At 40.3% G+C, this 14,703-nt stretch overlaps 1 protein-coding gene across 1 annotated transcript in view; it reads left to right on the top strand.

The window, feature by feature from the left end:
- The window catches only part of itga9 (integrin, alpha 9), a 47,637-nt gene that overhangs the window by 21,103 nt on the left and 11,831 nt on the right, over positions 1-14,703 (top strand). The window contains exons 16-18 of the mRNA XM_075477107.1: positions 10,416-10,568; positions 11,542-11,618; positions 11,955-12,102. Coding sequence (XP_075333222.1) covers positions 10,416-10,568; positions 11,542-11,618; positions 11,955-12,102 — 378 coding nt within the window. The remainder of the gene's footprint in view (positions 1-10,415; positions 10,569-11,541; positions 11,619-11,954; positions 12,103-14,703) is intronic.

Genomic DNA, 14,703 nt, shown 5'->3' with positions numbered 1-14,703 from the left:
ACATGGCAGCAAGTCAAGCACCTATTTATAAAGTATATAGTTACTGTTAAAAAAAAATGCGAGAGCAGTGCACTGTGACAATAAATCAAGTAGAAAAATGTCATATATGCTGTCGTGAATAAGTTGTGCTTAATGCTTTGGCTGCAAGTAATAGTGTTAATAGCATTTACAGGATACTAAAGAAGAACTGTACCAGTTAATTTTAGCTCAGGGTAACATTTTCATCAGGATTTCCCTACATGGTCGCGCCAACAAGAACATCAGACAGTTCCTCTCCAGGGCTGTTTCCGGAGTCCGCAGGCTTTTGTAACAAGTCAAATTTCTCATGAGGTTCCTCTCTTGCATGTGCATGCAAGCTGCAAGTGAGGTATTATTTTTGGTATGACTGTTCATTAGACTTACTCTGTTGCCATAGTAAATCCATTGTTGCTACACATATCAAATCTGACCAAAGCTTGGGCAGATTTGATGATTTGTTGATTTTGGCAGCTATGCATGCTGGGCAGAATGTTTCAGCAGTCTTTTGGCCGCGTCGCTGCCACACGATGCCACCACAAGGCAACTTAATGGGTGGCCAAGTCCGACCACAATGAAAGAGTTTCTCTGGCCATGATTCCCACTTCCACTGCAGCGGAAACAGACAGTATATGTATTTCAGTGTTCAGTGGGAACTCTTGTGGAAGCATAAATGCTGCCTGTGATGCAGTGATGCATGTTTGGGAGGCTTCCCTGACAATCTGGTGGAGACACTGTTATCATTTGTTATTATGTAGATGTGGTGGCATCAACTTCCAATTCCGCTTCCTTTATGAACAGACAGGATTACCTACGAGGAAATTCAGCAAATATACAGTCTCCACAGGACATTTGTTTTTCCTGTGGAGACTACATCCTACAGGACCCTCTTCAGGTAGAGTTGATATAGTTGTGTTGGCGAGCTGCAATTTTATCAGGGGTTTGTCTGAAAACAATGGCTCCAACAATAACAGTGCAGTAAAAATGCCCCTGATTTGTCCACAGTGACGACATGTGCTGCAGGAAGCATCTGGAGACCTCCTCTGTCACCAGGATGGAATAGACTCAAAACACACTGAAAAACACCCTGAACTCCAGGGTTTTAAAACTGCACATTTTGGGCTGCTCATCCCAGCGGATATCTCATCTATCAGATAAATGTTTCAAATAAACTGATTTGAAATAAATATTTGTCGTTGCAACATAGTGGCTAATAAGCAATTGTGAGCTCTTTAAAGATATTCTCTTTCCTTTATAATTTGAGCTATTTTTCGCAATCACTACTACGCAATGCAGATGACATGCTTCCTGTTTATGCACCGAGTAGATTTATCAGGATCTTCAAGGAAGTCAATCTCTCAGTGGCAGGAAGTCTTCAGATGCTTGTTGTTCTCTCTAAACAGCAACAGAATGTAGAAATAGAACTCTGATGCTTTTAGTTAGATAGGTTTTTAAGTAGAGCCCAATAAAACATTATCTATGACTGAATGTTTCCCCAGAGAGCACTAGTTTTACCCTCCTTCATTTTTATCTTCAAGTCAAACAAAATTCCACTATAAATAAAAGAATAAGTAGATTTTTGCCATGAGATGCACTACCATTGCCTTTGATAGCTATTAATTAATGATGAATCAACAAAAGATGAATCATGTTGAAGAATGTCAATACAGTTTTCACTTCTAATCATTAATTTAGAGAACAAAGCTGTTCTTTGGATTCAGCTATTAATTAAGTTGGCTCAAAGCACTCTTCTCCTGTTTCTTGTTCTTTTATGGCTCTTACTGTTTGCATTATTAGTATTTTTCCATTGCTTCAAACATAATTCAGACTAATAAGGGGCTTGAAGCACCTTACCTCTGTCTGAATCCCAGTTCTCAAGTCCTAAAGCTGCTTCCTTATAAGGATCTCCTCTGGATTCTCCTTTTCTGTTTCCATCTTATTCTTCGTAGAAAGATGGGTCCTTTTGGAGACGCTACAATAGCTGGGTTAAAATGGAGATCAGGAGGGGGTTATTGGTCCATATTCATGATGATGACTGAGGCTTTGTCAAGAGTTTGAGGAATAAGGAGCATTTGGATGTCTAGGAATGATTTACCCCCCTTTTTTTTAGCCATGTTTATTTTGCATCCTTGGTCATTCCAAGGAATGAAATCTTGCATTCATGTCAGATGTAATTGTGATACTGAAAATAGAACAGAAACAGATAATGTTTTGAAACATCACAGTGTGGGAGCTGAGAGCTGAATGAGTAGGAACTGAGATATGTGGGAACACATCTGTGTATTTATAGGCGACTGGCTGGATTTCAGGTCCAAATATTACAATAAAGCAGTTAGCATTGGCATTCAATCAAGTTGTTGCTGATAGAATGTTGTAGAAATAACACGCTGATGAATTTGGTATGTTTGAGCAGTAAAGCAATTCCATGTGCCTATTTCCACCGGGGAAGTGAGGCACCTTTTTCTGCTCCTTTATAAATCCCAGCTGTGGCTGTTACTGTCCAAGGGTCAGATGTTGAATGCCTTCTTCATGATGCATACAAGACCATAAAAGTTTCCTGTAATTTGTTTTTACGTGAGCATTGTTTCAAAAAGCGATAAATTCAGTACACTCGGATTCTTGAGGGAGAAAGGTATATCTTCTTATCTGTACGCTCAAAATCTTTATTGAGAAGAATCTGGAAGAGATAGGTGTGCTTCAGAGGAAAGTTTGTTTGTGAGAAAGGGTTCTCAAATAGCATGCAAATATTAAACGGTCTTCTTTGTGATATGGCCTCATGCATGACTGCACAGATGGTCCATGTTTCCTGTCGCTAAGTGATGTGCTCCTCTGTGTTGCTGGGAGGAATTGTGTTTTTGTTCACGGGAGGCATTGCAACAAACCGTCACATTGAGCAGCACACGGTTTTGTTGAGGGTTAAGTTTTGGGTTAAGTTTTGGTTGTTCTGCAGTAAGTTTTTACAGATACAACATCTCAAAATCCTACTATGGAATCGATGGTGTGTCTTTGAAAATATACAGCACTGCATCATAAATCAAGAAAAGTAAGAAAATGTGAGACTGTATTAATTTAGAATTGAGTCAGTGAAAGACGAGGGATTATTGGTTGAGAGGTAAAGAAGAAAGATAACACATTTCTCTGGCTTTAAACTTCGTATCTTGATTACTTCCATTGTTCCATAAGTTCTGTCAAAGTGCACTACTGTTCTAATTTTTCCAGGTTCTACTGGCACTGTGACTACTGGAAGGTTTAGAGATGTGTGAAATAGTGCATTGTCAGCAACATCGTTGTACAACCTTGTAAATCTGCTTTATAGTTTTCATTCAAGCCATCTTAGCTTATTAAGTATAACTATCATCAGACTTATAATGCAGCTCTCAGTACATGTTTGCTTTTTGTTCTTGACACAATCTGCAATGATCCTCAAACCTTATTCTGCCTTTATTTGAAACCCTTTTTCGGTTTGCTTTTGCTCTGTTCACAGTGTGTTTTATTGCACAATTGTGTGATTTATCAGGTTTGCGGCTGAAGCTGGACAGAGATCTAAGAATCACTGCTTCTTCTACCAACATCACACAGAGTAAAATCTTTTCCAGTGAGTTGGAGTAAACATGGCTCATGTTGAATAAAGACATACTGCATACATTTGGTGTGACTGGTCTTCTGGCATTTTCACTTTACTCGGAATCATTGGGTTTTGGACGAGCTGTAGGTTTTTATATTCAAAATCTTTTTTTTTTCTTTTTTTTTCATTTTCAGAATCTTACTTTTTGATTATGAAACTAGCCACTCTGTGCAAACTTAGTTCCACTGATTCATTTCATTTTTTCAGACAAGACTTCATACAGAATTATTGATGTGATCAAAAATCAATCGTGATCACATACATTTACAGTTCCCCCGACCTTAAAGGATTTACTTGCTAAATTTCAGCTTGTTAGCTGTGAAGTTAAAATAATCAGTCAGACCCTTACTTCTGATGCAGTTCCCTTTCAATATTTTTTGCAGAATGGTTAAGTTCAGGCATCAAAACTCGGTTAAGTGTTGAGGGAATCACAGTCTGGGTTAAGACCGACTCTTTCGTAACATTGACCACATGAAAGAGCCAAAACTCCTCTTTGATCTACAACAAAGAAGTCCCGTCAACAGTGTAAACATTGGTCATTGCAACCAGTATTGATGTTTTTCCTCATGTGGGCTGGTTTTGGGAACAGAGAAATGACGGTACACCACCATTTCAGCCTCTAACAGCAGACAGAGCATGGTGGATTATTTAGCAAGTCAGGATTCAGGTATTATCTTGAAGAATTGAAAAAAAGAGAGCATGTATTTGCTGGATGTGCAAAATAAGCAACTGTTTTGTTCACAAAGGGGAAAAAAAGTTTGACAACCATTTGTGACGTGAAACAAGCTGCTTTTTATGATGAACTAACAGATCGTTGTCACAGTTGTTTTGCAGTTTGTTATTTTAGATTTTAGATATTTTATCTTGTGGTTTTGATTTTACCTCCTGTAACTTGATTCCACCTTTAATTAATCCTCTCCTCTCTAAGTCTTCTTATTCACCGATGCAGCTGGGAACTCCTTACCTGAACTACTTCCACTCAGGATTCTTGTAACCAATGTGCTATTCAATAAACCAGTGGGCGTTTCCACCGGTTTTAAGCTTAACCATTTTAACCAACGATGCTGTTTTAGCAGTTGTTACCAAATATTGTTTTTCTTTGGCCGACTAGTGCTGTGATTTCCAATTTTATTGTTTCTCTTTTCTCTCTTTCCAATATTTTCAATTAGACATGCTCACCGATGTCACAGTTCCAAAAAATTCTTTCATCTGTTGAAAAAACGATTTAAGCAGATACAGAAGTGTCTCTAACCACTGACGGCTGCTAGGTGCTGGCTCCAAAACATATCTTGCTCCAGTAGACTTCCATTTAAAAAGCATCAGCTTCTCTTATGAAACATTAAGTCATTAATTTTCCCCAGCATTCATTATGTTGTCAGCTAGATATATTCCCTCTGATTGCTGTGCAGGTGTTCCCTGTATCACCCTCTATCTGCTTCTCCAAATATGTTCACTTCTGGTTTTGGAAAAAAACGAAAAACAGTATCACCCAAATATTGATTTGGGCTGGAAACCAACTTCCTGGGTCAAGAATCAATTTACTTTGGGTCTAAATTCTCAGAATGGTTCAAAATAAGGTTTGTGACCCAGAAGGGAATCTTTTCCATATTGATGAAAAAGGAATATCAGTGTTTCCAGCTGCTGCTTGAGTCCAAAAAGTAGACAAAAAAAGAGTCCTTAGCAGATAATCAGCCAGATGTTACTTTCAGGATTTGTTTGCTCCGTTGATTCAGTTTCAGAGGAAACTGAAATAGAGCAAATAGTAGAGAGAGTGTTTGATATGTGATCATTAGAGACACTGCTCCAGATTAATATGTTTTGGAAAAGTTTGTTCTGCTTTTCTGAATTGTCACTGACTACTAAAATGACGCTACAGTTAATAACAAAGTTTAAGAAAAACATCCTCAAGATGTGGAAAAACACTTCATTTTAAGTTGTGATTCAATTAAGGCGCAATAGCAGGCACAATAACTAACCTGTATAGATACAGTAAAGGTGACAAAAAAAAAGCAAGAAGGCACACACGAAAAGCAGAACTTTAAGAAACCACCAGGCAGGTTTAAAGACAGTGGGGCTCATTCTCCCAAAGAAGTCCTTGACAGTGTCCTTTCAGGAAGTTGTATAGATTAAAAGATTGAATACATATCCTGCCACCAAAAGCATCAGTGAACTGGGGAGTTGCTCCCTGGGGAATTTTAGCAGGATGTGAGGGGTGGTTGACAGATTCTTTTTAAGTCTGTTGCAGATAAGTAAGCATTGATTAATAAAAGGATTCTGGGAAATGTGTTTACAAGCCATTTGATTTCCTCATGGATCATTTCTGGTTGAACAAGAGCAAATGATAGATCTTTTATTTCAAAAAGCTTATGGTCCCAGTGCTGGTGCGGACAATATTTATTCTGACTTGACACATAAACCAAAAGATGTAAGAGCTTGGGGAACCTTTGCTCCAAAAAAGAAGTTTCTACGTAAAACAATTGGGCAACACTCTTTCCTACTCCCACACACTTTGTCATTCGAGGCCTTCCAACATCTGCTAACCTATTCTGAGCCGAGGAGCAGCTTGAGTGTGACCTGCAGTTACGAAAACTTTCAGTAATTGTTTCACTTTTTTTTTTTTTTTTAAGGACAATGCTGTGCACATTACTCCAAATACTTTGGATTTTAAGTTATCTCCTTGTGTCCCACTGTACACACAAACGCTCCCCTTGGCCAGGCTAAACCCATTTAACTAAAAAGCTTTTTCCATTTAAGCTTAGACTCCCTGGCATTAACTTTTGAATTAAATGGCCTCAACCTGTGAGTCATCCAAACATGCATTGTCCTAAAAAGGAGCGCTGTGTGTGTTTTCCTCCTGAGTTAATAAAGACTTCCCATGACCAGGCTTAAGCTATATGCTTTTGTGGGAATGGTTTGGCTGAGGCTGGGGCTCTTGAGCATTTCAGCCAAGCATGAGGCGTTTAAACTGAGCATCAGAGGCTTTTGCCGCCTGACGTCAACCTCCCCGCACCCACTGTGATGGAGCTGGTCTGTGTGCAGGAAGTGGGCAGCTTGATGTGTTGCCATCTTCCTGATCAGATTAATATGTGAAAATCAGAGCTTGCGTGCACACGAGTGAAACCCGAGTACAGCTCAGCTACAGTGGAAATCTATTAAATATGTTCAGATTATTTCATCCAGAAGCAGCATTATGTTCCCGGAGACATGTATGCTAACTTCATGTATGTTTGGGAAAGAGTTAGCGAGGCAGCAGAAAGGTGTGAGTTATGCCCTGTTGTATCAAATAAAAGGGTCCCGAGTGTGAACATAAGCACTGAGAAAGCATGTTGGCAGAAACTTGTTCCAGAGCGACAGAGCGCTTTAAGTTGAAGTTAAACTGCAAGTTGTTTTCTTTTAAAACACGTAGAACTGCAAGCTGACCTGCATCCTGTGAGTGAAATGCATAAATATTCAGGGAGGAAGCACCCGTATCAAGTGTATCATAACAGCACTGAACTGCAGGAACATGCACATTTTTTTTTCATCCTTTAGCTGAAAATTTACAGTCATGGTGGAAAACAGCTGTTTCTCAGTGAATTGTCTGGCAACTCCCCACTGGTGACTAGAACCCCCTTATAAATCATTTTAACCCTAGAATAATATTGTTTCAAGACTATTCTTGGGACCATGCTTAACTGTTTCTATTTGAATCAAGCTGTCCAGAATATTCTTCAGACGTCTAAGACTTTAAATGTCACCTTGTGACATATTGCAGTTAGCGTTTCTCACAAATAACTACTACAGCAGTGTCTCTCTCAGTCATTTGTGTCTCTTCTTTTTTCTTCTTGATGAATGCAAGAAGATCATTAGTTAGCTATGTATGAATTTACATGTTCAAGTTTACAAAGCTCAAGGCTAAACTGTTTCTGCAGTACATGGAAGCAGCCATACATGGACACAATGCTTGACTTGTTTGAATTTCTGGACCAATTGGTGGTCATTCAGTGGCATATGTACCATATATACTTTAAATACTGGCATTCAGATTTCAGAAATCCCATCCATTCTATTTCTCTATCCGATGCGAGATCTTGGGCGCACCCTGCGGCTTATGTGTTTCAATGAGGATTAACACAGTGCATGCCTGTTAACTATAGAATGGCCTCTCTCTTGTGGACTTCTCCAGCGTGTGAGGAACAGTTGTTGGGTTTCTTTCAATAAAATTGTAGGTAGCTCGCAGTTAACACTAGCCAGTGTCTTTTTCAGCTGCAGCTCAGGAACTCCTCTGTTCCATAAATACTGGAACTCAAAACAGGATCAGGAGAAAGCAAATGACCCGACCAGGGGAGTGGATTGGGGTGTGGCAATTGGCAGCATTGATCAAGGGATAATAAAAGCTCAGGCCAAATGTTACTGAACAGCCTCTGGTGTTTCTAATGCAAGCATGCTGTGAGTCTTGGGGGCTCTCCAGTTAACTAGCAGTCTTTACTCCTGCGTTTGAAGGAGAACGAGATCCCGCATCTACACAATAAGACAGTAGATGCTGTTTGGAAATGGAATGGTTAAGATCCCTAAACAGCAAATTTGTACCAGTGGACAGATTATGCCTATTTACTTGTGCAAAAAAAGTATGAGAATGTGTAGAAATACCCATTCCTTTTTAAGCCATCATGTCCACTATTGCCTCCCTTGCGGCATATGAAAATGTGAGATAAGCAGAGGGAGTTAGGGGATGGAGACGCAAGCAGTCATCTCCCAGGAGGTCAGTTCATTCAGAGGCCAGCGGACAAGGGCCATTTCAAGCTTTCTGCTTTAATTGCTCCTGAGGCTGCAGCCGTTGCCAGTGCTTCACACAGTGCACCATCATTCGTCCTGGGCTGAATAACTGTGTCATGTTACCCCCCGGCTGAGCCGACATACGGCTGGAACAACCAGCCTCTGTACGTCCAATGAGGCGTGAATTGCAGTTGTGCCTGATGTGCCGTCTAAGTGTTGGATCAGAATTACTATGTTAATGTTAAGCTGTAAGCATTAGTCAAGCAGTCAATTAAGCTGATTTACAGAAACTATTATTCAAATGTTTTAGTGATTTATTATTAGTTTGTGTGAGTTTCAAACACGCAATCAGCTTTGGATGGCAATGCTGGGTCGGTCAGTTGGCCCGTTTTGTTACCACTGGCTTAGCTTTGTCATTGTGAATAAATTCAAGGAAATTAGTTTGAAAGCTCAGAGCACAGTTTTTATTGAAGCTTTAGACCTTGCAAATATCCATCCATCCATCCATTATCTATACCGCTGAATCCGTCGATCGGGTCGCGGGTGGGCTGGAGCCTATCCCAGCAGTCAATGGGCGAGAGGCGGGGTACACCCTGGACAGGCCGCCAGTCCTTGCAAATATGAATAACACAATCAATCTAAAGAAATCAGCTTGCCCTCAGGGAATGTTTTTTTTTTTGTAAAGGAAAGGATTCTGCAGTTAAGAAATGTAATTGCAATTATAGTGATGTATGAAAGTTTGTCGGCCTTTGCTTTCAGTCTCTCATGTGACCCTCTTGCGCAGCTATAACAGTGACTTAATGACTTTGTCAACACTTGAAGAGTTCTGCACATCTGTTGGAGAATTTTTAGCTCTTTGTTTCCTTTGTAAATTTGTGTACAGTTACACACTTGCTCCTGTGTTGGTTTACCACCCCGGGGGAAGGTAACAGTGGTCTTGCATTTCCTCCATTTGCACATAGTTTGACTGTAAACTGCTGGAATCCAAACTCCTTAAAGAATAAAGTAAGAAAGATTAAGAGAGTTAAAGGAAGAACCAAGCTAGTAACAACAAAAATTCACTAAAAGTTCTGATATTATCATCAAAAGAATGTTTTTATCCGTGTGCCGCACCATTTCCCATTTGAACCTTGAATCTTTAGTTTGTGTCTTTTCATGAGCTGCAGCATTGGCTCTTTCCTACTATTAACAGATGATGAGCTGGGTGGGTTCAACTCTGGTAATGCCTCACTTGCTCAGAGCCAAGTTTGGCCCTGCGCCTGCCAGAGGAAAGAGGATGGGTGGGGGGACAGTGGAAAGCGCTCTGATAAAGGGCAAAACAGAGAAAGTGCTGAAGAACGAGTGGCCTAAATGACCGCCGGATATTGACATTGAGGGCTTGGCTCGGGAGGCAGGTTGCAGCTTTTAGACAGTCAGACCCCACCAGACCCATCAAACTGCCTTCAGAGAGGATGAAACCCCGAACAGCTTTTCCCATGTGTGCCTTCCAGCACTGTCATCTAATTAAGAGTCAGGATTTGATCACATTGAGCTCTCTGTTTTCATTCTGTCGGCATTGTTTCCAAGCCCAACGCCAAATCAAACAATTCTTTTGCTGTCTTAAATGGAGCCACCAGAAAAACTCCACGATATCTCCCAGAGGCAGTGCCAGCATGTTTTATAAAAAGATCCACTTTTCTGAGAACTTGCAGCCATTCTGCTTCTATTACTTTTAACAAGTAAATGACAACAAATAAAAGAAATGGCCCATCCATTTAAACCGATTTGGATGTTCTTATCAGTATACTTGGATCTGCATTTGACTTTGTGACTTTTTGGCTCAGCAATTACTATAATAACATCATATCCAGACTGTGTGATCTTCAGATAATCTGCAGAGCAATCAGTCTTTGTACCACGCGTTAATTGGAGAAAGATGTTGAATTACCATAATCACCCAGACACTTACAAGACAGTTATTTATTTGAGGTTACATTTAGTTTAAATGGTTCTGTAGCCTGGTGGTTTGTGCTCTCTGCAGAAAGACGTGAAGGACGTGTTCACAGCCATCACATTTGAGGTGGCTTACAGCCTGGGGAAGCACGTGCCGACTGGACACCAGGAGCGAGACCTGCCTGCGCTCACTCCAGTGCTGCGATGGAGGAAAGAAAGCAAGATGGCAGTGAGGAATGAGGTACAGCATTGTTCACAGTCACATTTCTTAGAAAGCAGGAGTTCAATTAAGTCTCAAATTTAGCGGTCAGAGGATATGGTCCACTTTATTTGCAGAACTGCAAAGATAGGAGTTAAAAAAAACAATGATGCAGTTTGATGCGGTCATTAGGAACCCTCTATGAGACCCATAAGTATGACACATTTTCAATATGTATTTTACAACATTTACTTATTCAAATCACAAATGTATTTCCTGTTGCTGGATTTTGGAGTTAATTAGTTACCAGATATTGTGATTCTAAAATGTTTGAGTTAAAAAAAGCAGCCTTTTTATGAGGATGTTTTTTTATTTTTTCTCACCGTAAATTTGTTTTCTATTCATATAGTGGAAGGATATCAGTTATTTTCAACCAGCTCATATTCTTCCATATTTTATTTTCTCAACTGACTGCACTGAAGGAGAGATTCTCCCACACCTGAAATAAAACGAAAGTCATTTCTCCCTGTGGACTCCAGAAGGAAAGAAGGAAATAGCTCAAATAGGGGTTATAATGATTTGGGTCTTGGTTTCCCGCTTATTATTGTCTGTGTTAGCTTTTCTTGAGTGGAATCCAAAAAGTCTGATTCATTTATTTTCTTTCCGACCCCCTCTAACCTGCCCCACATGTTTCCCCAGTGTCTGCACTTTTTATGAAGGGAAAAAAAAGGGATTTACATCTTTTCAGTGTCTACAAAATCCATTTATCAGAAACTCACCAGGCTATACGGCTTGATTTAAGTTTTCTTTCATGATTCAGCCTCGAACCAAATACCCTCCTCTGACTAATTAAACAACGGATCAGATGAGTTTTTTTGGCTTTCCTGTACAAAGATCTGCTGGGTAGCTCCAACAACAACACAACACTGCCCCCTAGTCTGATCATGGAGTCGGTGTTTTTCAGAGCCTGAACAGCATGTGCTATGAACTGTGCGCTTCACTGTTTCCTCTTCAGACTTGGTTTGAGAAGAACTGCCTATCAGACGATTGTGCCGCAGACCTGAGGCTTCATGGGAAGCTGCTGCTCTCAGGGTAAAAACTCTCTCCTTTACCTTGAGACTCTGTCTCTGCCTTTCCCCCAGCTCTGAGGAAGCGAACTGACATCATGTGGGTGTGGGTTGGAATCGTGACGCATAGTTGGAGAACATCCATATGTTTTTCCATAGTCAGGGAGTTCCTTTTTTTTTCTGTGTATCTCAGTCCATGATACCAAGCAGATTTTCTACACATATTCTGTTATACTCTAATAGTAATTCTTCAAACTTCATCAAAGTAAAAGAGTCCTTGTTAATATGTATCTTTGCTTGCGACCTTATCTTTTTTTTTTTTTAGTACATGAATTACATCGTTTTCTTATGTTCCTACCAGATTGCATAGCAAACCCCATTTGGCCCTGGGAGGAGTGAAGAATGTCTCTTTGAACGTCACCATCTCCAACGCAGGAGACGACGCCTACGACACCAACGTCTACTTCAACTTCTCCAGGGAGGTTTTCTACATCAACTATTGGCAGAAGGTCTGTTGCTCTTGAAGTATTTGCTGTTTGTTTCCTCTGCCTCACATGTTTGTTTCTGTAACGCAGCGGTTTGTTGTTTTGCTTTAGTAGCACACAAGTGAATCTGAAGTTTGAACAAGATAAAAAAACATCATTGACGCATACAATTACTCGAAAGTTAGTGAACCATTTCAAATTTTCTACATTTCTGCAAAAATATAAGACTATGACTATATGGATAAGCAGACGAGGAAAACCCAGGGACACAAATTAGACAAAGATCGGTCATTTATCTAAATGATGATGAAAAATAATCCAATATTACATATCTGTAAGTGGCAAAAGTATGTAAATCTTTCTTTTGTGTGTGTGCTGTGACCTCAGCAACTGTTAGTCAGTCCTACAGGAGTTTTTGAGTAAATTTAGCTCATTCCTCCTTACAGAGCAGCGCTAGCCCTGGGAAGCCGGTGCCTTTTCTCAGATAAACTCCGCCCACAACTGTTTTATTAGATTTAGGTGATGACTTTGATGTGGTCATTTAAAAACATGAACTTAATTCAATTGTAACAATTCTTTTGTACAATAACTTGTGTGCTAAGGGTCTTGGGGTTCAGTTCATGGATAGATGTGCTGAATCATACTTTCGAAACTTATGGCGTAATCTTCAATGCATTGTCCCAATAATGACGACAATCTGTCATGTCACCTCTCAGATGGGATGAAGTTAGTATGCCAGAATGCAGTGTTTTCCTTTCTCCAAACTTATTTATACCAGTTCTATTTTTGTCTCATCTGTCCAAAAAACAGTTTTAGAATTTTCTTCATGAGATCTTTAGCAAAAAGCAGACAAGCAGCAATTGCTTTCTTGGACTACACTGGCTTTCTCTTTGCAGGCCTGCTATGAAAACCACAGTTGTTCTGACAATGGGATGATGAACATTGACATTAGTCAATGCCACAGAGGCCTGTAATTGCTTATAAGTTACTATGTGCTCCTTTTTTCTACCTCAGAGGTCATTACACTGCTTGCTCTTGGAGTGATTTTTGCTAGTTGACCACTTGTGGGTAGAGTAACAATGGTGTTGAATTTCCCCAGTACTGTACACAGCCTGTCTGACTGTGGAATGGTTGAGTCCAAACTCTTTAGAGATAGTTTTGAAACATTTTCCAGCCTGATGAGTATAACCACCTCTTTTCTGAGGTCATCAGAAACCTTTCTTGTGCAGTGGTGCACTTCTACGTGCATCAATCTCTTCTCTTTAAACAGTACAATATGCCTATAATTGCAACATAAATTTCCCAGAATTCCACATACTTATATATATAAGTAGATTAAAAAAAGGAAACAAAACTCTAAAGCATTCACAAACTTTCAAGGGTCAATGTTGGTATTGCGTAAATAGCTTTGCAACTCCACTAAGATGCGTTTCTCTTCTTGTTAGTTAGTTCTTCACAAGACTGTAAATATATATATCTGTGATTATACAGACAGAGTGCAGTCTCAACAGCGAAGCGCAAACACAGACAAACCTGTGAGAGGACTGATGAACTTGTAGCTTTTTGCTGTGTAGGTAGAACTGAAGATGAATGGATAAATAGCAGAGGAGGCCCGGCGAGAGCGCCAACAGCTGTGTCGTCTCAGAGGGCAGCTCCTCTGGCTGACCTGTCATACGCCTCTGTGACTCATTCAAGACAGACTCACCATGTCAACAACCAACGAGTTATATTCGGGAGAGCATGGCAGAGCACACATATGCCATATATTATGTACCATTCAAAACCCATCATTCATGTTCAGAAAAACTCTCTTCGGGCCATATTTTATTCGATGAGTGCAGGTATGCAAAGTGTTGATTATAACTGACCTTCACAGAGATACAGATCAGACCCGCTACTGACATGGTTTGACCTCAAAGGATTTCAGCATTCTGTCAATGCTAAAGAAATATCTACCCACGTCCAGCCCACATTGGACCTGAGAGATTTTCCCTCCATCCACACTGTATGCGAATGGATTTCACAGCAGCCACTCTGCCTCTGCTCGCATCTGTTGGCTCACTTGTTGCAAAAACACCAGAGGATCTCCTCGCAACTTAGACAAACGCCACATCAGATGTTGCACTAGGACGACATCCATTAGGGAGGCTTTTCTCCTTTCATAAAGGGCCCCATGTTTGTCCTCCAGCTGGGTGTTTTTACCCCTGTGATGGATAAGACCAGTGTCGGTAAGGCACACAGCCTGTGGCGTGGTTTAAAACTCCTGACAGAGTTGTAATTGAATTTAATTAGAATACATGCTGCAGGCAAATATTAGAAAAACAATGAGTCAGTTTCAGTTTCATAGCAAATCTAATGAACCAAGCTGACATTAAGTGTCAGTTTACCAGCAGCCCCACAGCCTTGTTTTGCTCAGGAACTTGATAAGTCAGGGTGGCCTGCTGCACAAAAGGAACAGGAAGTGAACAGTATGAAAGAAATACAAAGAGGCGACTGAGGAGATTTTATTGCTATGTGCTCCCTGCGACATTTCTAATTACTGCTGGAAAAGGCTGAGATGATGATGTGACCCCTTTTTGCAGAGTTAAGATCAGCTAGCCCCCCTCTGAGGCTTTTTCTTCTGTT

The sequence above is a fragment of the Odontesthes bonariensis genome, chromosome 2 (genome assembly GCF_027942865.1).
Source record: "Odontesthes bonariensis isolate fOdoBon6 chromosome 2, fOdoBon6.hap1, whole genome shotgun sequence".
NCBI lineage: Eukaryota > Metazoa > Chordata > Actinopteri > Atheriniformes > Atherinopsidae > Odontesthes > Odontesthes bonariensis.
The sequence above is the reverse complement of the archived record's forward strand: the minus strand, read 5'-3'. Positions and strand labels throughout refer to the sequence as shown.